This window comes from Dermacentor silvarum, chromosome 8 (genome assembly GCF_013339745.2).
Source record: "Dermacentor silvarum isolate Dsil-2018 chromosome 8, BIME_Dsil_1.4, whole genome shotgun sequence".
In the NCBI taxonomy this organism is placed as follows: domain Eukaryota; kingdom Metazoa; phylum Arthropoda; class Arachnida; order Ixodida; family Ixodidae; genus Dermacentor; species Dermacentor silvarum.
The window spans coordinates 121,129,086-121,155,854 of record NC_051161.1 but is presented as its reverse complement, the minus strand read 5'-3'; the positions used below and the strand labels follow the sequence as shown (position 1 = coordinate 121,155,854).

At 47.3% G+C, this 26,769-nt stretch overlaps 1 protein-coding gene across 4 annotated transcripts in view; it reads left to right on the top strand.

Annotated features, from left to right (window-relative positions):
- LOC119461649 (F-box DNA helicase 1) overlaps window positions 1-26,769 on the top strand; it is a 157,112-nt gene that overhangs the window by 74,329 nt on the left and 56,014 nt on the right. Inside the window, exons 16-20 of one of the 4 annotated variants that reach the window (XM_037723012.2) lie at window positions 7,542-7,730; window positions 15,220-15,336; window positions 19,250-19,350; window positions 19,961-20,077; window positions 26,047-26,320. In XM_037723012.2, the coding sequence (XP_037578940.1) occupies window positions 7,542-7,730; window positions 15,220-15,336; window positions 19,250-19,350; window positions 19,961-20,077; window positions 26,047-26,205 (683 nt within the window). In that variant the 3' untranslated portion in view covers window positions 26,206-26,320. Of the gene's footprint in view, window positions 1-7,541; window positions 7,731-15,219; window positions 15,337-19,249; window positions 19,351-19,960; window positions 20,078-26,046; window positions 26,321-26,769 lie in introns of those variants that run through there. The other 3 variants (XM_049671831.1, XM_049671833.1, XM_049671834.1) reach the window with 3 other exon arrangements.

Below are 26,769 nucleotides of genomic sequence, written 5' to 3'. Positions count from 1 at the left end.
AGGTCACGGGTTCAGTACCTGACCACATTTGCCGATGGAATGGAATAGAAAAATGCTTGCGTATGGAGCATCCAGTGCATGTTAAAGGGACACAAAACTGAAAAATAAGTTTAGCTGTACAGTAGAACCCCGCTGTTACGTTCCCGGGTGCTGCGTTTTCCCGGCTGTTACGACGTTTTCGGCCGGTCCCGGCACAGCTCCTATAGAACCCAATGCATTGGTAACGCCGCTGTTGCGTCGCAACTGTGGGACTGTTCCCGTATCATACGTTGCGAACTGCCACCTCGTGCTGGCCCGAGCAGCCATTTTGACTTTTCATGTCGCTTGGCTTGGTGGCTTGACGATGGCATTGGCCACCCAAAGTGCTGGGGACGACACCTATGACGTATTTTCGGTTTCCGCCAGCAAAAGTATGGCCTTTGAGATCCGTATTTGCTATCTAAAGATGGTGTCTACGCGTTGTGGCTGTAAAATTAGGTTTGGCGCATAGATGTTCCGTATAAAGTCAAAGGGCGATAACGCCGTTGCCATGCTCCGTAGGCTGTAATGGCGAGTGAAAGCATGCGAGGGGAGCCGACGACGGCGTCTAAATCACGCGCGCGCAAGGAGGAAAAGCAGGGAGGGAGCGCGCCTTCTGTTGCGCTCTAAGCACCGGCGAGGGAGCGACGGGGGAGGAGAGGGAGGGATAACGAGCGGCGTTGTACTCTAGCATCAACTGCGTACTGCGCGGTGGCTTACTATCTAATAACGTTGGCGGAAAGCGGGTCGTATCTTGAAGGCAATCTGTGTTGGGGGCAGAGTCTAGGCAGTGTAGGTGCGTCGGCAGCTCGTAGCTTTGTGGGTGCTGTGTGTTCTCGGCGCTCAGTTTGCGTTGAAGTGATAGACAACAGCACGAAGGTCACTTCGCTCGCTGCTGCAGCGGCGGTTCCTCACGCCAGCGTTTGACAGCGCGTGTCCACGCTCGTCGCGTGTGATGTGTTCCTGTTTGCCTGCGGGCTCTGACACCATGCTTGTTAATATAGTTGAGCGAATGTTTACAAGTTTATATGGACAATAAAACTACTAACTATCCTTACATTGTATAGCTGTTTACTAATTTGCTATCGTAATCGATGCTTCGGCTTTCGGATGAAACTACGACTCTTTTTCGCACGTAAGAATTAAAATAGTATTGTTCAACACTACTCTCATTTCTCAATTTTTCCTATTTCTCGGCTCTTGCGTTTTGCGGCTCTTACGTTTTTTTTTTACGGTCTCGTGAAGAACGTATCAGCGGGGTTCTACTGTATTAGTAAATTAGGCTCCTACATTAGTGCGAAGGCCACTCGAACAGTGCGAAGAAGGTTGGTAAGCAGGAAAGAACACAAATGTGAAAGACGTTTGGCAATGCTGCCTTGAAGTTCCTGCACAAGGTCGCCATGACGTCCTTGATTATGACTGCATTTTCTAGGGCCCAGTTAATTATTTATCTGTCAAGGCAGACTACATTGTACTATATTGTACAGTCTTTGGCTCTAGACTGAACTCGGCACGTTTTGTGAACTTTTACAAATATGAAAAAAAAAATACTTTTGAGACTTGTGACTACTGGTGCAGGGATTTTGGCACGACATTTTAAAAATTATGCAGATCCAGTGCACATCTGGGAAATAATGAGAAGCAAAGCTTTCGTGAAGCAGTTAATCAAATGCTAGAAATTTGCCCATTTCGTTTTGCATCTTTGCAGCAAAGGAAACTGGCGTGCGTGCACGTGCTCTCGTGCACCGCGCTGCGCAGTGTGACACACGCAGCGACCACCTCGAAGAGCTAGTTGACGTTGGTGCAATAGAAGTATACGTGCAATTGTGGCCTAATGGTTAGAGCATCGGCATATCTTGCTGGGGGATGAAAATTCGATCCTACCATTGGGAACGTTTTTCAATTTTTCTTGATGTGTGAGCTAATCAGCAAGACATCAGCAGCAGCCACAGTCAGAAAAGTCCGAGAGGGTTTTCAAAGAAAGCGTCACTTTAAAGGAATATGGAAGTTTGGACTATTTTATCTTATAATAACTAACCTATTACCGCAAAATTAGCAAACCTAGAGTTTTTAAAGGATATTTTATCAGTGACAGTCTAAAGGGATTGAGGGTTTCTGTTTAGTGTCCCTTAAAAAAAAAGGCCTTAGGTAGGTTAAGGAAACCCCATATGATATATCTTATCTATCAGGGGTGGAAATACTCTGCCAATTGCGCCATTTTGATAATCAAGCGAATTGCTGCACCAAATTATGCTGAAAGTGGAAAAATGACCAAAATTGCACCATGCTGCACTAGAACAGCTTTGGCAGCTTTCGTATTGGTAGGCATCAGTGAAAGATCGCAGGCACGATGCAGGGCATTGTGTTATGGCGAGCCGCCAGCGTCTCGACGACGACGACGATGTTGCGCCTCGGCTGCTCCGCACATTCAAGCTGAGCGCTCGATCGTGAGCACCTCACGATCACTGATACCCTGGACGGAGCGACTACCACTCGTTCTCGTCGCCCTTCGCAGCACGATACGTACAGACGCCTCATCTGATCTCGTTTTTGGCACGACCTTAAGGCTTCCTGGCCAGTTTTTTGAGGCGTCACCGATACCACCACTGGACGTTGCCAATTATGCCAGCCGCCTCGGGAATGCCATGAGAGACGTGTCTCCTATTCTGCCGCGTCAACACTCACGTCCATCTTTCACCAGTCGTGCTCTCCGCGATTGTACACATTTGTACGGCACAATGCAGTCAGATCACCACTGCAGCCACCTTACGACGGGCCCTTTAAAGTCGTCAAGCGTTGCCCGAAGCATTTCGTCCTGCTTCTTAATGGACGTGAAGACAGTGTCTCCGTTGATCGCATTAAGCCAGCCTTCCTCGACACCGACGCCGTTCCTGAAGACGACAGGCCATCCACAAACACCAGACGAATGCGCTTTGCAACAGCAGAACCTACCAGCTGCTCATAGAGATCGCTCCTTCGCACACTGGCTACCTCGCTAGAGGGGGGGCCCTATGGTGAGCCGTCAGCGTCTCGACGACGACGACGATGATGTTGCACCTCGGCTGCTCCGCACATTCGAGCTGAGCGCGAGAGTAGAACGGCGACAAGACGGCAAGAACGGCGGCAAGAGCAACAGCGTCTGTGATAGTGCATAAATAAATGCGGGCAACCAAACGCCATCACGTCTTCCCACAGTGTCATTGATCACGGAGGGCATGTAAAAGCAACTTTCGAATTCTGGCCGTCAGTGGGCACAAACAGCTGCACACAATTAAGCAACCTGAATAAAACTAAAGGTAGTGTCATTCTTTTATCTTGCCACCCGAGCCAGTAAGCGAGGGCAGGCGAGGAAGTCTGGGGCTTGGGAGAATGAAAGTGCCGAACGGACGCATTTAGAAATGCTTTGATTTTATGTGTAATATTAGAACAGAATTGCTCACTGGGGAATATACCACTACTTATATGTATTTTCTTCTCTGCTGTTTGTGATTATTTCAGATCCAGTATTTGGTGGTTGGTATTTGATTTGATGGTATACGAGATCTTAAAGGTTAATACTGATACTTGCGTTTGATGTGCTGTTCATGTGTTCATGTGCTACCTGTGCATGTGCTACCTGTTCTGCGGAACCCCGATTATTACGGCTGCGTGCTAGCCGTGTGCACAAACAGCGCACAGTTACTCCGTACCGTACAACTCCGTACCATACAACTCCTGGGGAGTCTAATGTCCACGCACAGGCGAACGTACACGAGACGCCGTGTCTGTTTTTCTTTCTTTTTTTTATGTTGGCTGTCTTTAGACCCGGCACGACCTGTGCTTTTATGATGGCTCCCCTTCTGCTGTTCAGTTCCGCACAAGCTAGTAAGCGGGGCGGGGGAATGCAAACTGCGGACGGAGCGATAGCCGCACGAAACAAAAAGCGAGCGAAGAGCGAGGTGCAAGTCCCGATATGGCAAATATCCACAGCAAGATAACTGTGCAGGTCACGCATCTGCCCGCATCCGCTCGGCGCTGTTCGGCTCCAGACAATTTGAACAGAGCTGTCTCACGGAAACATGGCAATGGCTCGGGAGTTTGACTACCAGCATACAAAGTGACCAGCGCTGCAGGCACTGCGACGGAAATCCAACTCAATGGTACTCTGTCGCAGAGTTGGCGCGGGAGTGTGACAGGGATTATAAAAGCATAATAACATAAAGTTTGGTGCAATTAGTAGTCGCAACCACGCGAGGAATGACATCTGGCTGCGGCACGAAACAGAATCAAGCCAAGGGAATGAAAATTGCAGAGCATACCGGTTGGTACACGTCGGCCACGTTGCGGGAGCTTGTCTGGGTTGTCTCTCTTCTAAATAGTGAAGAATTTACTCTAGGGACCTAAAAAAGTGCTCCTTAGTAACCGAGTGTCTCTTGTAACCATGTCTCCTATATGCAATGTTGTTAACATGGCAAACATAGGAAAACCAACCAAACCATTTTCAAATGTCTCTTATAACCGAGTGTCTCTTGTAACCATGTCTCTCGTAACGAGATTTTACTGTAGATAGATAGATCGGTAGACAGACAGATAGTCTAAACACAGCTGAAGTAGGCAGAGAATGCTATTCGCATTAACAGGCCACCAACTATCTTACCCTCGTATGGCTTACCCCTGCAACCGCTGCAGATCATGTTATCTCTAACAGCTGGTGTGTGGACCACGTGTGTGCTGTTTACATCGGGACATCGCGGCAGCGGCAGTGCCGATAGCGTGAATGAGGCTTGAGCGTCGGTATAATTGCTATCTCAATAAAATTTGCAGGTGCAGGATGGAGACAGCCGATGCTGGACAGTGAGACAGTGTAGACCGCTTATAACGTAAGTCGCTGGAGTCGCAAATATCCGCACTATAAGCGGTACCGCACTATAACCAAAGCAACAAATTTCAAGGCCCGCACATGTGCAAAACATGTGCACCGAGCCACCACGCGTATACGACAGTCGAGGAATGCGGCTAGAACGTTTGCATTCAATTTACAGTCGAATCTCGTTAATTCGAACCAAATCACGCGGCGGCGCCTCCGACCGGCATTGCTCCGGCACCGCCATAGAGTAAAAGCTTAGGAGAGACCCGTCAATGTTGCGCGCAAAGGAAACAAAAAAGAAAGAAAAAGAATGTCACAGTTTCGCCCTAAGGGCGAAGCAATGAATGCGATAGCAACACAGCAATGTCATACGAAGTAAGGTGAGCGGCTTTGGTAGCAATATGAATTGTAGTTAACATGAGCTGATTAAGTAAGCAGGTGTGCTGCGGCGTAAGTAGACCAGCATGAAGAGAGACTCGATGACCACGAGAAGGCGCGTGTGAAACGGTGGTGTTGATGAGAAGCGCTTCCCGTGGGCAGCGCTTGCGAAGGGACACACCTGTAGCGCTGCACTGCCGATCTGGGCAGCATTGCATGTGTAGCGTGCGATGGAAAATGTGGCCCGACTATTACTAACTGAATGAACAAGCGTGGTGTGAGCGCGCACAAGCAAACATGAATAGATCAGACTGAATGACTGCAGACAACGACTGTCAAAACGCTGGCAGCAAGCGCATACGCCGCAGTGGGCGAAGGTACGTGCGGTCTATCGTTTCAACGGAAACTGAGCGGCGAATGCACAGCGCATACAAAGGTCAGAGCCGTGTGGAGATAAGAGATGGTGCGGGCGAGCGACGAGCGCGGTTGTTGGCAGAGTAGAAGTGAACCCCCCACCGCTCCCTCCTGCGCTGGCTTCCCGCTTCCTTGCTTGTGCGTGGGAGATTGAGTGGAAAGTTCCCCTTGCGCCCGGTTGCAAGATGGGCCTTTGGTGCTGGAGCGCAGCGTCGCCCCGCCTCCCTCCCTCCCATACCCCAACGGCCTTTTGCGTGCCAGTCGCATTTGCTTTCCGCCGTGCGTTCGCTCTCCGTGATAGCGCGCGTCCCCCACACGCTTCCGCTCGGGCATACGGCGTGCGGCGAAGATTTTATCTATATGGAACCACACGGCGACGGCGACAACGCCGACGGCAGAAATTCGGTTTAAGTGTCCATATAATTGCTATCGCAAAAAAGAAAGAAAAAAACGCGGCGGAAATTTCACCCTCTCTCAGTGGCAAGGTCGCCGATTCTGCGTTGCGCCGGAACATGCGTGTACGTGCCGATGTCTCAGCGACGCTACCGTAGCCATGTGTAGAAAATGAAAGTGAACCCTTCTTTCTCCTTTATGCTTCCTCTACTTTTTAGTCATGTGTTGACCTTGCACGCAGAGGGAAGCAGCGGCGCTGTCCCTGGCCGGCGAACGAAACTGCCCACGCCGGCAAACGCCCGCTTCCCGATAATGACAGAAAACGAAACTTCGGGGAGCTGGCGCCGGGCTGGCTGGAGCGGCGGCGGGCGCGCACGGTGACACTCGAAAGTGAGGGAGCTACAAGGGAGGGAGAGGGGAGCCACCAAAGCGGCGGAGTTGCCCGGGCGAAATCTGCTTCCCTGCTGCCCTCCTCTCTCACATTCCACGGTGTCGGCGTGCACCCTTCGCCGTGATGTGCCACCGCCGCCCACTCCCTGAAGTTTCGTTTACTGCCGTTATCGTGAAGCAAGCGTAGGCCGGCGTTGGCAGTTTCGTGGCGCTCGCTCGCTATGTGCACCATGATATTTCACGACTCGCGCTCAAGATTCTGGTTTCAGCCTCACTGGCTGTTCGTTCGCACCACGTGCCCTTCTCCTCCACTTCGTCTCTCTTTCTTCCTCGAGCACTCCTTGGAGGGCCCGTTTGAGGGGAGCGTTCACCGTCGCCGCTGACTTCCGTACTCCCAGACAGCCGCACTGTAACCGGTATTTCGTTTCCCGCAACTGCACTATAAGCGATATGTGTATACATGGAGTGCTATGGGAAAATTAACGGGAGTCTGAAAAGACCGCACTATATGCGGTCCTGCACTATAAGCGGTTACGTTATAAGGGGTCTATACTGTAGGTGGGAGTCCCTGGCAGATGCCTTTGTCCTGCAGAAGGCTTAAACTAGCTGGGGGTGTTGATGACGATGATGATTTGAGCATATTGTAACGATGTTGAGGAACACAGGTTAAGAAAACAATGATATTTAATAAGGGCGAACCTGTGCCCACGACTTAAAGTCACTGCGGTTGTCAAGAATGCCCGGCAGTCGCGTTCTAAAACTGGCGTTCCAACCGTCTTCTTCTTTCTTCTCGAGTCCTGCCTCGTGCGCGTGGCGCATGCGAGCCAGGTCCAACCGGTTGCTCGTGCCACGAAGATCGCTGCCTGTTGCTGCTGAACAACACCACGGAACGGCGTGCACATTGTCCAATACGAAGGGCGCGCAATTTGAATGTGACCAAGTTGTCGCGGCATTATGATTTAAATGCTTCCCATCATGGGGAACTAGGCTCCTTTATATTAGCAGAAATGTAATCATTTGGGGCTTTAATTGTTGTAATGAGCATTGTGTTTTATTTTATCGTTGGAAGCTACAGTGTCACATCCTGACGGCTTTGATGCAGCCTCATCTATGGTGCAAGACCCATTCGTCAAGCGCTTCGCAAGCTATGCGCAGCTGCACAGGTATGCCAAGACGGTCGAGGACATTGACCTCTGCTCCAAGCTGACCTTCGTGGACGACCACGGCCACGATGTGCCGCGGTACGTGCAGGCCCTCAGGCTACGCTGCAGCGGGGACGAGCAGCTGGCCAGTAAGTACAGTGTGCGTGTTTGGGCTAAAGCACATGTATGTGCTAAAGGCAGCCAGAGCGCTAACTTGCTTCTTGTGCGGTCTGCGAGCCTGTGAGATAGACTGTGAGAGTGATGTACGCTGCCTCAGAATTTTGTGCACTGATTTCCGTTTTGCTATTCGTGTTTCTCCTTTCCTATCTCTTTAAATCCCTTTCCTCATGGCAGGGTAGCAAACTCATCTTCTTGTATTTACCGTAAAATTCCGAGCGAGCACCCCCACCCGTGCAAGAGCCCCCCCCCCTAACTGCACTGCTAATTTCAAATTGCCGCGCCGTTCCGGGAGAGCACCCCCCCCCCCCCCTCCCCGCTCCGCACCAACACGCCTGCCACATCCAGTCCACGAAAATAATGGCAAATTTGGCAAATCGCACTGGTGCACATCGGGATGCCCCGATGAGCCATTCCATCGAATCATGGTCGCACCCGGGCGCCCCAGTGGGCACACGTGCGCATCAGGGCGAACTGCAGCTGGCGGTCTGCAGTTGACAGATCGCCAGCCGACGGCGAGATCTGCCTCTCACATGGCACAGAGGATTTCTCTGCGGCACTCGGCGACAGAGGAGTGGTCGCGGCTACGCTCTGGCGTCGCCGCTGCTAATCACTCGCCACTGATATCATCGCTAGGCCTTTTCCAGTTCACTTCGAATCTGTAGCAGACTGAGCTTCAGAATGAACCGCTGACGCTCCCAAGCAGCAATGTTTCGTTACCATCGTTGCCGCTTTACCCTCTCCTCGCAATAATTTCACACAGATGAATAAAACATGCTGATATTTGCGGTGTCACCAGCTGCGATGCTGAGCATGGCCGAGCCGCGATTCGCTGTCCATCGTCGGTAGCCATGCACTTGCAGCTGAGCTTGACCAATTATCGGAACTCTCATTAGTGCTAAACGTTTCACCGTGAACATGGTTTTTAATAAAGTGAACATTATGCATCACTTTACTTTAGCAGACATAATTTTGCCTGGAATAGAAGCTGCGTAACCAATGTTTGTTTCGCCGATCGCGGCGACGCGCCGGTATAGCGTTGATGCACTCTTTCTGTAGTTCTTTTGGTGGTTTTAGAGTGATAAACACCACTAACAAATCTTTGGCTTAATAAAGTTCATGTTCAGGTTCAATAAAATTTTAATGCCAATCCCACTGCGCTTCTTTTTTTTTGGTGGTAAAATTTTGTCGTTGCCATCTTGGATTTTGGTGCCATCTGGGATAGCGCCCCCCCCCCCTAACTTTGCCGGTAATTTCGACTTGCTTGAGGGGGGTGCTTGCTCGGAATTTTACGGTAAGCACGAAGAAAGGGAACCGAGAGGCCCGATTTTTATTAATCATATCATAAAAAGCCACCAGACAATGACACCAAGGACAACAGGGGAGATTACTTGTACTTGCTAATTGAATAAAGAAATCATAAATTAATGCACATGAATATGGATGAAAAAACAACTGGCCACAGGTGGGGAACGATCCCACGTCTTCGCATTACGCATGCGATGCTTTTACCATTGAGCTACCACAGCGCCGTTTTCCCATCCACTTTCTGGGGTATATATGTTTTATGAACAGAACTAATCCTGGGACTGTTAGCCAGCGCCACCACTGCCACAGGCATCACGAGTACGTGATCTTTTGGGTGAAGGCAACTGGTCAGCGAGTGATTCTTTGTACAGATTTTAAGGGAATCTCCAACACAGCTGCTACTTAATATTATGTACTTGCTGTGCACTTCAAGTGTAGTTTTTTATTGTGTAAGTATTGGATAAAATGGATCCCTTTTGTTGTTTTGTACACAAGTACTGCATTAGCCAAAGCGAAATTTTTTTTGCAGTTGACCATGAAGCATTTACCGTATTTACACGATTGTAAGTCGACTCGAATGTAGGTCGACCCCCCAAAATGTCATGTCTCAAAAAAAAAGGGGGGGGGGGGGGGAGAAAAACCACGCGAGTGCATTCACACAAGGGAAGTTTATTGATGGGGTTGCTAAGACTACTCATCGTCACTAGAGTCGACCTCACTGGCACTGCTGCCGTCATAGCTGCTGCGGTCCCACAGCACGTCGTCATCAAGTGCGAGTCCACACTTCACGAACGACCGCACCACGACATCGCGCGGTACAGCCGCCCACGCAGAGAGGACCCACCCGCACACAGTAGCCAGGGAGGCCAATTTTCCTCACGCTGAAACCGCCACTGCCGCACCATACGTTCACTGACTCCAAACTTGCGTCCCGCTGCGCAGTTGTTAGTTTCCTCGGCATGGAGGATAGCAGCGCGGCGGCTCTTCCGCCAACTACCAATACCCCCCAAACGGCGGCTCTTCCATGATTGTGATGCTCCCACGAAAGCCGTGCGCTCGTGGTGCGCGCAATCAAAATGTAGGCAATACGGTAAATTAATACGCTACGCTTCTACCGTAACCATCGAAACGTAGGTGCAAAGTTGTAACCACACCGTAGCGCCCCTGATTTCTCGTTTCTCTTGCCGCTACTAGCGGTACACGGTTCGGTTTCGATTCTAAGTCGACCCCCCAACATTGGATTGTCAAATTTGAAAAAAATGGGTCGACCTACCGTCGTGTAAATACGGTACATGCAAATGGTGTTCCTTGTGCAGGTTCCGATCCTTGTGATGTATATTAGTTGCCGTGCAGGTTTCATTCCTTGTGATGTATATTAGTTGCCATGGAAACACTCGGGCCACATTGAGGCAAAGTACGTGCCATTGACAGCCTGAGATGAAGTGTCATGTGTACTCTGTTGCCAGTAGAAGCTCTTCTATTACAGCATAGACCGCTTATAGCGTAAGTTGATGGAGTCTCGAATTTTTGCAGTATAAACGGTACCACACTATATAACCAAAACATTTTTCAAAGGCAGTGCACATGCAAAAAACGTAGCCCAAGCAGCCGCATGTGTCCGAGAATTGAAGCATACGACTAGGATGTGACCCCACTTTTGTTGGCGAGGTGGTTCCTCTGCTTTCCAAGTGCCATACGGTCAATGCGAGGCATTTCGTCGACTCTGCACCAACATACAGTGTACTAGAAGGGGCAGTGCAATGATCCGAGTGGCTGCGCTGCATCGCGTGTGTCGCACTAAGGGGCGACTGTAGTGGTAGCACTGTCATCACCCACTACTGAAGCTCCCGAGCGCATCTGCACTGGTCTGCATTTGGCACACGCGTGTTGTGGCCAGCTGAAACACATTTCCAGCACGTTTCTCGCATCAATGAGCTTTAAGCAGCGCCCCATGTACTGCTACGCACGTGCCAGGCTACACAACTAGAGGACCTAGAGTGTGCAATAACTTTTCTGTTCAAGGCTCCTGCTGATGTCTAAAGAAGGCTACAATTGGAAAGACATTTGCACAGGGCCGACAAACTGCTCAATGAAGGCTTTGTGGTTTGCAAAGTTCACTTTGATATCATAAGAGGCTTCGTGCACATTGTGAACGACGAGGAAGTCCAAATCTCGTGACGAAAGCCTACGCTCGATCTAAAGGCTGTCCCAACGAGATTGCTAAATGTTGCTCCTTACCTGAGAAAATGTGTACCTCCGGATCGAATCAAATCAATCCTGCAGCCCATGCTAAAATCTGCTAAGCACTTGAAGTTGAGTAGGCTCCACTAGTTGCCGCTTTACTGCCTTACGTGTTTTATCAGTACTTAAGCATGGTCGCTCAATCGGAAAATTTAGATTAGTGGCAACACCATTTGCTGTGCCTGTGTTGTGCCGCTGAAAGACTACACGTGTGCCCGTGTAGTCGGTGCCTTCGGCTACAGGGCGCTTCAGTTATGCGACCTCTGCAGAGCCAAGGTTCATATTTCTGCCCAATAGCCAAGCATTGGAGGCGATCACCTTCGAGGCATGAACTTCAAGCAGCTAGACCAGAGAACGAAGAAGTCTAGAACATTTGTAAATCTAATTAAAATCATTGAAACCGTTTTCTTTCTTTTTGTTTTTTTATGCTGACAACTTGCGCTGTATTTCCAGTATTACTTGCCGTGACGGCGTGGTGGCTTTGGTGTTGCACTCTTAAGCCCGAGAGCGCAGGATGCCGCATTTGGGTTGTGTTGAAATGCAAGAACGCCCGTGTACAGTGCGTTGGTTGCATGTTGAAGAATCCCATGGGGTCAGATGTAATCCGGAGTCCCCCCACTGCGGCGTGCTTCATAATCATATCATGGTTTTGGCGTCTAAAACCCCAGAATTTATTTTAATCTTAATTTTCTGTATTTGCAATGGTTTTCAGTTCAAGTTCATTGCAAGCAGGCGGGTGCTTGCTTATGATACGAGATTTTCTATTATAAAATATTGTTATGCATAAACAAGGCTGTTCTTTTTACGCAGCGCTGCTCTCACTTATCTGCCTCCAAATTCCAAGTTTTTTTAACAACATAACACCAAAAACAAGTCATTTTTAAACAGCGCCTTGCCTGCATAAATACCACACCCTTCAAGACGGTACCTACTGCATTCTTTCGACAAGATAATGTTAGGAGCACAGCAGCTATTTGAGGTATAGCTAACTTCAGATGGGAAGGATAATTATCGCAAGAATATGATTGTCCACTGTACGGTGTACCGAGCACTCAGTATTTTTGCCATATTTTTCATAACTTCTAAAATAAATTAAATTATGGGGTTTTACGTGCCAAAACCATGATCAGATTATGAGGCACGCCGTAGTGGGGGACTCCGGAAATTTAGACCACCTGGGGTTCTTTAACGTGCACCTAAATCTAAGTACACGGGTGTTTTCGCATTTCGCCCCCATCGAAATGCGGCCGCTGCGACCTCGTGCTCAGCAGCCCAACACCATAGCCACTGAGCAACCATCTTTTCATAACTTCTAGCAATCACCCTGACTTCAAGTGAAAAATAGGATTTGCTATTTATATCATCGGCATTTGTACTATAGGCGTTAAAAGCTTTGACGTTTCCTTCATCAGGCTTTATGAAAGTATGTACTAGAGATAAATGACAGGCCTTTACACAGAAAGGTGCATCAAAAACAGTGGCGGACGCTGCCAAAGCACATAGCAGTTTCCACGCATGGCCCAATGCGCCTTCAGTACTGAGCGATTGCAGCGTCACCACTACAGTTGCCACGAAACGCGTCAGGCGGCGAGGCGCAGTCGCGCACATAACACTTCTTGTACACTCTAACAAAACCGCAAATTTGGCCACCGACTTCCCACGAGACGGTGCTGGTTAGGCCTAACTGGCGGGGGTGACAGGCACCATGCCGTCGTGGGAAGTTTGCCCTTGATGTATGTTCATCCCCATAGACAAATACACGAAAATCTGACGCGAGATAAGGCGCACAGGCTGAACTGACAGCAGCACGCATGAACTAGGGTTCGCAGGCTATCAGCTGGCAACTACTGCAAACGCATATAACAGAAGTTTGTATGTGTGCGTACAGGTAGGAATGGTGAAGCTAGCTTCTGGACAACGTGCCGAACTGATGAATTCGGAGAAGAAAGTTTAAACTGACAGTGTTGCGGAGTCGAGGCCGCACGCCTGGTATCTGCACTTTGTGGCGGGTGAGCGTGAAAGACACTTGTAGCCTCTTCCGATCTTTCCGTGGTGCTGGAGATGTAAAAAACTGACAAATTGGTTTATCATTGAAATTCGTTTTTCCGGCCTGTCCGACAATTCGCATTTTTGTGACCCCATCAGTGTCAGAAAAAATCAGTTGGCGACTGCATTCACTTTCCGCACACAAACTGAAGAGCCAAGGAGTGACAGTGCACGTGCATTTGGACCACGTGCCATTGCCAAGCGGCCGGAGCAAAAGGCTTCCATCACCTAGGCAACCCCTACATGCCCACTAACTCAGGACGCTGCTGCCCCAGGTTTCTTTTTTTTTTCTTTTTTTTTTTAGTTTCTTGTTTGCTTGCTTGTGCCGCGTCTCCTTCTCTTCCACATGCCCTCATTTCTCTTCCCTTAACCAGCAGACCTCGTTGAGAAGCGCGCTCACTTCCTTGCTTTGTCTGCAAGATTTTCCGGCAACCACATTATATTGACCCTTTTCGCGGCGATCCCGGGGGCACTGCCATGTTTGATCACGTGGTGACGCGTCCATTGCTTGCCTCAACTGCCTCCGTTGCCTCTGTGTTTACAAGGAATGTATAAAACGCCGGTGCCGCTTAGCAAACCTGTTTCGGGAGATAGCGTAGACGGCGACTGGGTGGATGACACGAAGCTTTGGCCACAGCTTCAGAGAACATGCAAAAGTGCTTTCGGAGCTGATTAAGCTACATCCAAACGGCGTGAGCAGCGTATATGGTGCTTTTTCTAAAAGCGGGGCTAAATATGTATTCCAAGCTATCCAAACTTTCCGCTCATGAATTGAATCAGGATTAGTGTGTTTTGCTCTTCATTCTTTATTTGGCAAATACTTTAAAGCAGTGGCTGGTCACGCTTTCTGACTAAGTAATGTTCCTAGGTGCGGTCACTATCTGATTATTTTCTACTAGTAAATTGTTCATGGATGTGCTCAGTTCCAATAGATTTGTTCTTTCTGTGCACAAGGCATGAAATGTAGCTGTGCTGTAGATCGCAGTACCTTGTCACAAAGATGTATTATCGCTAGTAACTCGCTTACTCTTGTGGACCGTCACGAAACATTCAGCTTCGATCATTCGTGTGCTGTTGGTGTAGTCCGTCATTTATTGTGCATATATAATGCGCATACATAATGATGTGTGCCCATTCACTTATTCTTGATGTGTTGGTGATAGAGTGGGCGTAAGATTGTGGGCAAGTTGGGGTAGATCTGTGTAGATAATGTGCACGAAGCTTACTAGGACAGGAAGTAGCGCTACTCCCTTTGTCATTGCTGAACGAGTGATACTCACCCTTGCCGACGTTCTGGGGTTGAAATCCTTTCTTTGGAGGTTAGCGATACACCGCTCGCGGATGAGTGAAGTTTTTTATCCTCAAGGAAAATTGTGCATCGTGAAGGGCCGACTTCAGGCTGTCCTTATGTACAGCGGTCCGTGTGGTCACACAGATTTATTCCCTTCCTCAATAAGCCTTGTCACTATTTTTGCAGCCAACTACTGCACATGTCTTGAATCCACTGCTCCACAATTAACAGCGTGATTGGAGCACAGTGCGTTAGCGAAAACTCGGTTGCATTACCGACAGCCGATTGCACAGAAGCAAGGTAGAAGCTGTAATGGTTTCGTATTCGTGTGCAGGTCACTGAGGCCATGTACAGCGCGCCGCCGAAAGCAGCATCTCGTTTCTCTAGAACAAACTGCTTCGCGAAAAGGGTCAATATAACCAGTATTTCGTCTTGCACAGCTGCACTGTAAGCGGTATGCATATACTTTTGAGTTCTATGGCAAGATAAATGGGAGTAAGAAAAGACCCCATTATATCCGTTTCTGCACTAAAGCGATTACATTATAAAAGGTCTGAGCTGTACTGCAATTGCAGATGTGGTCTTCTCGACGGCGCATAAGGCCAAGGGGCTCGAGTTCGACACGGTATTCATGGCCGACGACTTCTACACGGGAGACATTGGCCAGCCACAGCATGTAGCACGAACTCAAGGCAAGTACACCTTTGTATGCTTGTCTTTGGCTACCTGTGTAATATATGCGGTAGCCTTTATTGGCAGTGTAGACAGATTAGGCTGAGCTGCAGCAGTGTGTCATTTTCGGTGCTGCAACAGAATAGCAAGTGGCCTTGCTATTCTGTTGCAGTGGTAGCTGTTAAGGGATCCAGATATTGCGACCTTTGTGATGTTTATCATCATCGTACTTATCCTCATTGTGTTTCTCTCACAGAAGAAATATAAAGAGAAAATATTTGTCCTCACACATGGGTCTGCAACTTTGGAACAGTTGTGCTGTTGTTATACCGCCGTCATCATCAAGGTCTCGTGGTGGTAAACACAACGCAAGGAATGTTTGAGTTATGAAAAGCCTTTATGGGGCATGAGCATAAAAGAAAAATACAACAGTCATTAATGAACACATATCACAAACCCAATAGAAAACCCTAATAAACAACAAACTATACATAGCGTGAGTAATTCAACGTATTCCCTAAAGTCCTACGTATTCCCTAAAGTCCAACGTATTCCCTAAAGTCCCTAAAGTCCTACTCAACGTATTCCCTAAGTTCCCTAAAGTACGATGTGTTAGGAAGTTCTAAATATTTACATCGAGTCCACCGACGTTGCCGTGTAGCCTCATCGTTGCTGTTTCCGTCGAAAAGTCGTTGGACCCGCCAATGCATCGTGGATTCGACGTCCTTGTCTCCACCATCCGGTCCACGGTTGATCTGGCCAGAAGGTGAGGATGGTGGGGCTACCGAGGCTTCTGAATTGCCCGGCTGACTCTGCTAGCTTGCGGATCATAGCCGCAGGGAGTCTCAGGTGGGGCGTCCGCTCAGCTCACGGGTCGCAGCCGCGGCAGCTGAAGCACAGCCTCCACTCGATTTCTGCCGTGTCCACAAGCCATCCATCCCGTCCGGCCACCAGCTCTTTCTCCGATCTGTCATCCCAGAGTGTAGCTGGGCTGCCCTCTTCTGCTACGTGTTCTTTCGCAGCGTCGGCCACGTAGCTCCTCATGCATTTTTCCGCTGCTTCTTCTTTCACATATTCAGTTCTCTTTTTCAGCCACTTCCTTATTTTCTGACATCATCTTTCTTTATCTCTTCCTCTGTCACCTCGTGCTTTCTTGCTCTCCTTTTTTATGTTCTTCTTTTTCCTGTTTCTTTATTACCTTATGACATGTCATCAGACTTGCCACTGGGCCGTCCGTTGGATGTTTCAGGTTACGCATGAGGCTTTTCCTCGAGTGCTTTTCTTTCTTTTTTTTTTTTGAGGCTGCTTGAGGGCGTGATCTGCTGCTTGACTAAGAGCTGTGCGCTGATTTCACGTCAGTTATTTCGCATTGTTGCTGTTTGGAAGTTTCCCTGGGCTTCTCGAAAAAGAGATTGAGCCAAGTCTGCCATATCGAGGCAGCAAGCGCAAAGTACAAAATCTGCCTGGCAGTGGGCAATACAGAGGACTTGTGTGGTGTTTGCAAAGTGTTTGGTAGATTCTGGGCAGTGGTAGAAGACCCCTAAGACTTTTGATGGGCTGAAAGGTCCTTTATGAAGTGTTGCTATACATGTACGTGTAGCGACGTATACTTCGATACTTAAAATTGTAGCCTGATGACTGGTGTTTTGTATAGATGTATAGCAGTAATAATCGCTCGGAAAATTTTTGAGAATTCTTGTGAAACTTCGAAGAAGTGCCTCAAGGAACACGAATGAAAGTAATAATTTTCTCATTTTAGTATAAGTATTGAGAGTAAAATAAAGTGGTATATGCAAAATGTGCACCTAGTTCCTAGTTGCCAACTTTTGTAAGTGAGATCACATAAAAAAAATGATTATGAAGATTTGTTGGCATCATTACAAGCCATAGTGATGCCCATTCAATTTGGGAAAGCAGTAGCTTCGCACATGTGAAAATAGGTAAGTTTCTATTGTGAAGGGGGAATTCATTTTTACTCATTGCAGCAGCCATGTAGTTTGTTTTCTACTGCATTCTTTAGGCTCATGAAGCAATGGTTGTCAGGTCGGGGTGCATGCAGAAGCCTCCTCACAGTTGATTATTTCGTTCAGTCAGCTTTTCTGTGCAAGCAAGGGGGTCTAGTGTCTACAGCACCAGTTGGTGCTTAAGCACTCATAGTGGGGATAAGCAACTCATAGTGAGGAAAATAAAGCTGCACTTGGTATTAATCGAACACAATTATCAAAGTAACACGCACTCATGAGCATCTACCTTTTTTGAGACATTATTAAAACTGCCTGTATGTCGGATCAGAAATTTGATAGCTCGAGGGAAGGTTCTGTTTCTTCACTGCTGCTGTCATTTAAAAATTAAGTTGCAGAGTCGACCGAAGCGTAAATTTTGCATTGTTTTATTGAAGTGCCAAGAGCACTGGAGGCTAGTTTCGATGGTACTTCTAGTCAAAGTTTTATTTTTCTTGACACCCCAATCTGCCAAAAATTGTCAGATCTGACAAATCGGTAAAGTTCAGACGGCGCATGATGTTGCTAGTAGAAGAATTCCTTCGGAAATGTTTAAGAACGCATAGAAAAACTGTAGATCAGATTGATCGATTTCTATAGGCATGGTAACGAAAGAGTTAAATGGAAATTCGGTGTTCTCCTTCACCTTGTTGTATGTACTGTGTAGCAGCATTGTTTAAGTATACTGGAACATTGAGATATATCCAAAAGCAATGACATTTGTTGAAATATCTTGCGATCTTGTGATTGACCAGAACACACTAGAAACATCCTTGTTTTGCAGGACTTTTATTTCCAAAAAAAAAAGGGAAGTCCAAGAATGTTCTCATGATGATCCTATTGCTGTCGACCAGGGTTGGGCAAAGATATACTTTGCAATGGTATCATGATACTATACAATATACTCGGGCAACAAATATTTGAGATACAGATACAAGATACTGCTGCAGTTATTGTATGATACGATACTTTTCATTTGTATCTTAAGATACTTCGATACATTTGCAAATTTCTTACTACTGATCTGTATAATGTAGCAGCAAACAGGTATGCACAAAAATGTTTGCTTGGAAATTTCTTAACTCCTACCAGCCTTGTTTCATTTTAAAGAAATGTCTGTTAGTATCTGAAAAGCTGTGTCTTTCTTGCTCAAAGTATCATATTTTGATCCCAAAACAACTTATTGGGGTTACTTTAGCTGCTTAACATGAAAGCGGTTTATACGCTGCACTGTCAGCGGTTCTTGCTTGTTGCCTTTGTAATTGATGGGAGTCGCTGCTCTGCTTGTCTACCAGATAGCAGGTCATCATGTAATGGCAAGAACGTCAATAAGAAGCCTCTGCACGATAGTGCAAACACCGCTGTGGAGTTTTGCCTTGTCCGTAAACATATTACCGTTTACGCATAACCGGATCACCGGATAGGTGCACAGCAGCAACAGCAGCAGCAACAATGCAGACCTCATCGCCTGCCGTCGCTGGAGGGCTCTGGTGGAAAGATAAAAGAATGTCGCTGCCTTTAGTTTCATTCAGGTGGTTTAGTGGCATTAGTATCAGCTTGAGAAGCGGAGTTCAGCCAACGTTTATAGTTTCGCATGGTGATGTTATGATAGCAGTATTTTGTATCTTAAGAGACACGATACATTCTTTCATGTATCGGAAATACAGATATTGATACACGTCTTGGCAGACGTATCATGATACAGATGCAAGATACCCAAAAAAGTATCTAACATACATGTACCTTTGATACTGCCCAGCGCTGCTGTCGACACGTTTACACCAGTAAATAAGTGGAATACTGTCGATCATTGTAATGAAGGTTTTGATGACTTTGGTTGAACACGCCCTCACAAGATGTCATCACTGGCACATCAGAAGCAGTCCTTGTGATGAGCGCACTGTGTCTAGACTGTGCGGTTGCCTGCATGCAGAACGCCTGGAGGAGTACCACGTGCTGTATGTGGCAGTGACGCGCGCCCGGCGAAGCCTGCGCCTTTCCCGTGCTCTCTACTTTCTCCTGGTTCGTGCACAGGTATGTTCTCATCACGAATATTAGTATTACAGTTATTTTCAGTTGAATTGAATTTATTCTGCAACAAAGTTACGAGGATGTCCAGACAATAAAGCTGCAGGTTGCAGCTTGCCTCATCAGGCTGATATCATTGTCACACTGGCTTGGTTATTCATTTGCGATTAAGACATAGTGGTTGCAGCAACACCGTGATAACCTACTTTCGCTTTGTTGACACCGAGGCAGTCATAAGATAACTTCTGGTTGGCGTCTTTTTTTACTGGCCTTTGGCACGGCCTATGTCTTGTCCTTTTGTATTGGGAGCACATCCGTGAAACCATCAGCTTCAATGGGGCATGCTCAGCACAGTTTTCATACTGGCACGACTGATGACAAAGTGGTGTGTTTTGTTCTATGCTTGATCACTAGTTTTACTCCCCACTCACTGGCAGTGTTTGCACACGAAAAGGCAAATGCAAATTTGTCTGCAATGTCCGTTTCATGTCCCTTCGTGTCCATGATTTCGGTACCTGCTTTCAAAATCGCACATCCTTGCCTGGCTTGCTCAGCTTTTGATCGTTTTAGGTGTCAGCTACATAACATCACAGCAACAATCTTGGTTTCACTGCAGGAATGCTTTGAGCACCTTCGCCGGAAGCCACAGGCAGAGACCCTGAGCTGCTTGATTTGCCATGAGACATGGATGCCTCAGGGGCAGCTCGTTTGGCATCGTGAAGCCCTCACTGTGGTAAGTGTGCACCTCATACACTTTGTGCGTCTTGAAAGTGTTAGTTAGGTTTAGCTACAGTTTGAAAAGTTAGTTACATTTTTAAAGGGCAGGAAGTAATGCTGTATTTGTTGTGTTTACTTGATTTAATGCTCACCTTTATTAAAAAAAAAAAAAAGGTTTGTTGTAACTGACATGCATGTCAGAACTGTGTAGGACCAAGCTTCACTTTCTCATCATTGACATCAAGCATGAACGAGAGCGTTTCCTGCTTGCATAAACAAAAAAGCTTTTGCTAAGATCTGATACGTAATGTATTTTACTAATTTACTTGATTTTAACTCTCAGCTTTATGTAGAAAAAGAAGTGTGCTATAACTGGCGACCATGACAGATTCTTGTAGGATTACGAGTTGAAGTTTAGGTGAGTTGGTAACAATTAGTTTTGATAGTATTCACAATGCATACTTACTGAGGAAGAAGGATAGAGAAAGAGCGCTGACTTCCTAATAATTGGATTGCCATTAAAAACTTGATATACTATACATTAGCAGAAAAAAAAAAGGTAAGAAAAAGTGACTGATATCACGCATCAACTATCGTGTTTCAAGCATGTGCTGACAATTACCTCAAGACTTGGCAAGATATTCAAATTCATGTTTCAACTCTTCAACAAAAGATGCACTAAAGACATGCATATCACCAATCTTATCATTTCACCCTTGATAATATCACAAGTTATCTGGATCCTATGCTTGGCCATAACTTTTCATGAATGAAAAAGAAGTGCACAATCGCAGTCGCGGCAGTGAATGCCCAGATGACCCTGCATAGCATTGTGGATGTTGTTGTGATGCTCACACAAACAGTCACTGAGGCAACTGGCAGTCTGCCCGACATATACTTTTCCACCTGTCAATGATATTGAACATATACTACACGCACGGTTCATGGGACGAAACATCAGTGCATTCAACAACACAACTTTTGAAGTTTCTCAGGGGCTTAAAAAACCACTGGCATGTTGGCAAGCTGTCCAACTTTTCTTAGCCTGTACTAGACATTGTGTACATCGGACAGCATAACCAGCTGGTTCTTGTGTACAGGTTTACAGTTTTTATGATTGTCTCACCTATTCGACCTGCTTCAGCAGCCTTTTGACCAGGGCAGGTAGCACAGTTTCAGGGTAACCAGTATTGACCAACCGGCCTGCTTACCTGCATTTCAAAACTTTGCTACAAGGCGTCAAGGCAGGATTTTTTCAAGATGTTAACAGAGCATACTGACGCGTGTACTTGTTTATCTTCCTCGGGTGACTAACGACTGCGTTACCACGTGACAGTACGGTTATGATGCTCCTCTTAACTAGCTTAGAATGCGCTAGTAAGGCGATTTGGTTTTACACTCCTTGATTTATTGGTCCAGCATATATGAGCAAATGAATAGAAAAGCTTGAGATGAAGAAGCAGTAACTACAGTGGCTGGAAGCAATTATATGCCAACTTGGGTCACTGGGTAGCTCACGGTCTAATAGGTAGAGCATGTGGCGGCTGTGCTGGGGAAACCGGGTTCGAAACCGACTGTTGGACAAGTTTGAATGCGATTAGCATTCCTAGGGAACTTCACCCAGTTTGGGGTATGTATGTTTGTCTGTATCTAACCTCTTTCACCCCAACTTGGGTCTACAATATCGGATGCTACTTGGCAAAAGTTATCATGATTACTCTCAACTAGTATTAAAAAATTATGCAGGTCCAAAGCACACCTTGGAATCTATGTGAAGCGAAGCTTTCGGGAAGCGTTTAATCAAAATGCTATAAATTTGCCCATTTCTTTGCCGAGTTTTGGCGCAAAAGAAATGGGCACGGGCACGCGCACACGGGCTCATGTGCACCCTTGCTACACAATGCGACACACGCAGCGATCATCTCAAAGAGCTACTTGACATTGGCATAACAGAACTATGCATGTGTTGGTAGCCGAACGGTTAGACTCGTTAGAGCATCGGACTGCCGTGCTGTGGGACCGAGGTTCGGCCCCTGCCATCAGGCACATAATTCAGTTATCCAGTTATTCATTGCGAGTTATTCGGCAAGACAGCAGCACCCAGCCACAGTAGGTAAATTCTGGGAGGGTTTACTAAGAAAGCTGTGCTTTAAAAGCCATCTACAAATCGCCAGACTCGAGCAGTTGTAGATTCATCTAGCCTAGTTGCCAGGACACGATCATGATGGGCAAGATATTATATCACTCAGGATCTGTGCCTAACAGCATCCAATGTGCATTCCACTTTTATGCATATAATGCAATAATTGCGATTCTTCTAGAAAACAAAGGTCAATTTCGAGTAAAAGGTCACCAGTTCCCAGAAACTGCTATTGTTGATACCAGAGCAAGTTTGGAAAGCAGATAAACCGACATGGTGCCGACACATTCTTCAGCATACTGAACTGGCTTTTTCTTTAACTCTAGGCACTAGTTCACATGTCGTACCAACAAAGCTATAACCCAACTTTCCTTGGGAAACCTTGATATCTGACACAGCACACGAGAACTCATCGGTCAAAAAGTGAGCGCAGAAGGTTTTCTTGGCAATTTTTGAAAGCCAGTAAGGTTTCCTGATTTGATGTAGGCTGAGAGGCTTGAACACGGTGTTTCCTTATCAACTTTTTGAATTATGCTAGGGTTTCATGTGGTCTAGAAGTTTGAAAGCTCTTGCCTCAAGAGTGTCTTTTTTTATTTGAAATGAAAATAAAAAAAAAGAAATGTAGTCACCCTATAATGGTGACACCTGTTCCTTTTCACATAATAGATACAATAATAAAATATATCGTAAGAAAAGAGAAATAACATAATATTATAGAAAAATGCACAGCAAACAGTTGTGTACAAACACAAACTGTAATAATATAGAGATAAAAAGCAAGGGCAAGTTGCAGTACACCGAGGTCCTACATATGCGCATATACAGTTAAACCTGGATATAACGAAATTGACAAATCCCCGAAAAATTTCGTTATAAAGAGGATTTCGTTATATGCAGGTTCGGCACAAAAATTCGAAAAAGAAATGCTTACCGTATTTACTCGATTCAAACGCGCCCTCAATTGTAACGCGCACCCGTTTGCCGTTTTCGTCGAAGCACTCATCCTTGGATTGTCACACCAGGTACCGGATGCGTGGACGCATGTTGTTTCGCACAAGCGCGAGGCATCGGAAACGAAGAGCGAGCGTCACGATAGTGTCGTAGCGTCGTATAGTGTTACAGTAGAACCCCGCTGTTACGTTCCCGGGGGCTGCGTTTTCCTGGCTGTTACGTCGTTTTCGGCGGGTCCCGGCACAGCTCCCATAGAACCCAATGCATTGGTAACCCCGCTGTTGCATCGCAACTGTGGGACCGTTCCGCATCATACGTTGCGAACTGCCACCCCGCGCCGGCCCGAGCGGCCATTTTGACTTTTCATGTCGCTTGGCTTGGTGGCTTGACGATGGCATTGGCCGCCCAAAGTGCCGGGGGTGACAACTATGACGTATTTTCGGTTTCTGCCTGCAAAAGTATGGCCCTTGAGGTCTGTATTTGCTATTTAAAGATGGTGTCTATGACGCGTTGTGGCCCTAAATTTGGTTTTGGCTCATAGATGTTCCGTATTGACCCTTTTCGCGGCAATCCCATGGGCGCTGCCATATTTGATCACGTGGTGTTGCGTCCGTTACTTGCCTCAACTGCCTCCGTTGCCTCCTTGTTTACAATGGAAGTGTATGACGCCGGCGTGGCTTAGAAAACCTCTGTTTTCGGAGATATCGTATACGGTGACTAGGTGGACGACACAAAGTTTTGATCACAGCTTCGGAGAACATGCAAAAGCGTTTTCGGAGCTGATTAAGCTATGTCCAAACAGCGCAAGCAGTGTATATGGGGTTGTTCTAAAAGCGGGGCTAAATATGTATTCCAAGCTATCCAAGCTTCCGATTATGAATTCAGTCAGGACTAGTGTGTTTTGCTCTTTGTTCTTTATTCGGCAAATATTTTGAAGCAGTGGCTTGTCAGTTTCTGAATCCGTGAAGTTCCTCGGTGCGGCCACTATCTGACAATTTTTTGCCTAATCGCTCGCGGGTGTGCTCAGTTCCGATAGATTTGTTCTTGGTGCGCACAAGGCTTGAAACGTAGCTGTTTTGTACATTGTAATACCTTGTAGCAAATATATATTACAGCTAGTAACTTGCTTACTCTTGTGGCCCGTCACGAAACATTCAGATTCGACCATTCGTGCGCCATAGGTGTAGTCTGTCATTTCTTGCACGTATACAGTGCGCATATATTCAAGTGTGCACCCATTCACTTATTCTTGATACGTCGGCGATAGAGTGGGCGTAAGTTTTCCTGCCATTTGGGGCAGATGTGTATAGATAACATGTGTGAAACTTACTATGACAGGAAGCGGCGCTACTCCCTTTGTCATTGTTTAACGAGTGGTACTCACTCTTGCCGACGTTCTGGGGATGAAACCCTTTCTTTGAAGGTTAGCGATACAAGGCTGGCGGATGAGCAAATTTCTGTATCCTCGAGGAAACCGTACATCACGAAGTGCCGGTAACACATTCGGACAGTTGCAGCAGCGGTCCGTGAACTTGGCCACACTGATTCATTCTATTCCTTAACATGCCAGTCACTATTTTTGCAGCCAAGTACTGCACACGTCTTCAACCTACATGATTCAATCTAGCATGATTGGGGCACATTGTGTTAGCGAAAACTTAGTAACATTTCCGACAGCTGATCGTACAGAAGCAAGGTAGAAGCGGTAATGGTTTTGTATTCGTCCGCGGTCGCTGAGGAGAGGTATGGCGCGCCGCCGTGAGCGCCATCTCGTTTCTCTAAAACAAACTGCTCCGCGAAAAGGGTCAATAAAGCCCAAGGGTGATAACGCAGCCGCGGTGCGCCGTATGCTGAATGTGTGAGTGAAAACATGCAAGGGCAGCCGACAACGGTGTCTAACTCACGCGCACAAGAAAGAAAAGCAGGGAGGAAGTGCGCCTTCTTCCGTTGTGCTCGAGGCACCGGCGAGGGAGCGAGGGGGGAGGGATAGCGGGGCGGCGTTGTACTGCACTTTAGCATCAACTGCATACTGTGCGGCGGCGCGCGGTCACGCGGGCCATATCTTGAAAGCGATCTGCGTTGGGGCAGAGTCTAGTGGGCTTCTTCGATTTTCCACTTCTGGCTACCCACTGGCTGCCAGAGCCAGTAGGTGCGTCGGCGGCTCGTAGCTTTGTGCGTGCTGTGTGTTCTCGGCACTCAGTTTGCGTTGAAGCGATAGACAACAGCACGAAGGTCACTTCGCTCGCGTCTCCAGCGGCACTTCCACACGCCGCCAGCCTTTGACAGCGCGTGTCCGCGCTCATCGAGTGTGATGTGTCACAACCTGTACCAGCGCGTCGGCAACATCAACTGGAAAAGGAGAGAGTGCCGGCTTGGCGGGCTAGGCCAGCTGCAGGAAGCGGCAGGATCAGGTTTGAATGAAGGGAGGGGGAAAGGTCACGCCCTTGGCGGTAAGATCGCCAGGTCGAGGGATGCAGGCCACGCACACGTGCGCTCGCTTCGCATTCCGTTGCGGCGGAGAAGGTGCTTCCGGTTGCTGCTCGCGCAAAAATGACAAAATTTGGGGTGAAATCTCTAGGTTGTCGGAGGGGAAAATTCGTTATATCGAGGGGGTCTCCCGCTGCCACTTCGTTACGTAGAGGTCTGAAATACATGTGCTTCTATGGAGTAACGGCGGGGAATAGAAAAACTTCGTTATGTGCAGGAATTCGTTATATGGAGGTTCGTTATAAGCAGGTTTAACTGTACAGTGTTTCGAACACATACACAAGGTCACGTTGCAGTGTGAGGTGAACAGTTGCCGAGATGCAGATGGTACACATATGAAATATAATGCACGTACAGAGATACGCCGATCGAGCTTCAGCCGTGCCCTTCTATATCCGTCTTTCCAGGGCAACCGAAATGTGGCAGGTGGCACCCTCTGCAAGACCTGTGCTCTGCAGACAACTTGGGAACCACCAGTCGAGCACCGGTTCCTTGGATGGCAGCACATGGAGCTGCACAATGTTCACCGACACAGCATGGCGGCCATCCTTGAATGTGTTCTCTAGGGTGCACTTCTGTCATCCAGGCTAGTGCAACACTGTCAACTGCTGCATCTTAGAACGTTCTAGATCAGTAAATAAATTGACCAGTTTAATGGTCGTTACAATGTAACAAACAGCACCAGGTTTGTGTACTGCACTGCCTCAATTTCGGTGTAGTCTGTGGGAAATCATCCCTAGTCACAACATGCAGGTAGTGCACGCACCAAGCTGAAGAAATGCATATCCCAAGATGCTTTCGGTATTTAGTGCGTGCCTTTCTGGAGTGAGGACTGCTTTTGCCTTTATGAAGGACCAAGGGAAGTAGTCTGTGAGCTGCCCACACAGCACAGGATCCCAAAAATAAGAATGCTAAAGCTTTGCAAGAATAAAATTGGGATGCCAAGGTACCGTGTAGGATCAGTTGATCAGACGGGAGCAAGTCACAGTAGCACCAGGCTCCTTAAAGCTGCAAGCTCGTTGGCAGGCATGTCAATTTGGCTCATTTTCTGCACAAACTACATGTCAATAACAGTAAGGATGTTGGTGTGTCATCCCTACTTATATTTTCTGTATGGATACCAATACATA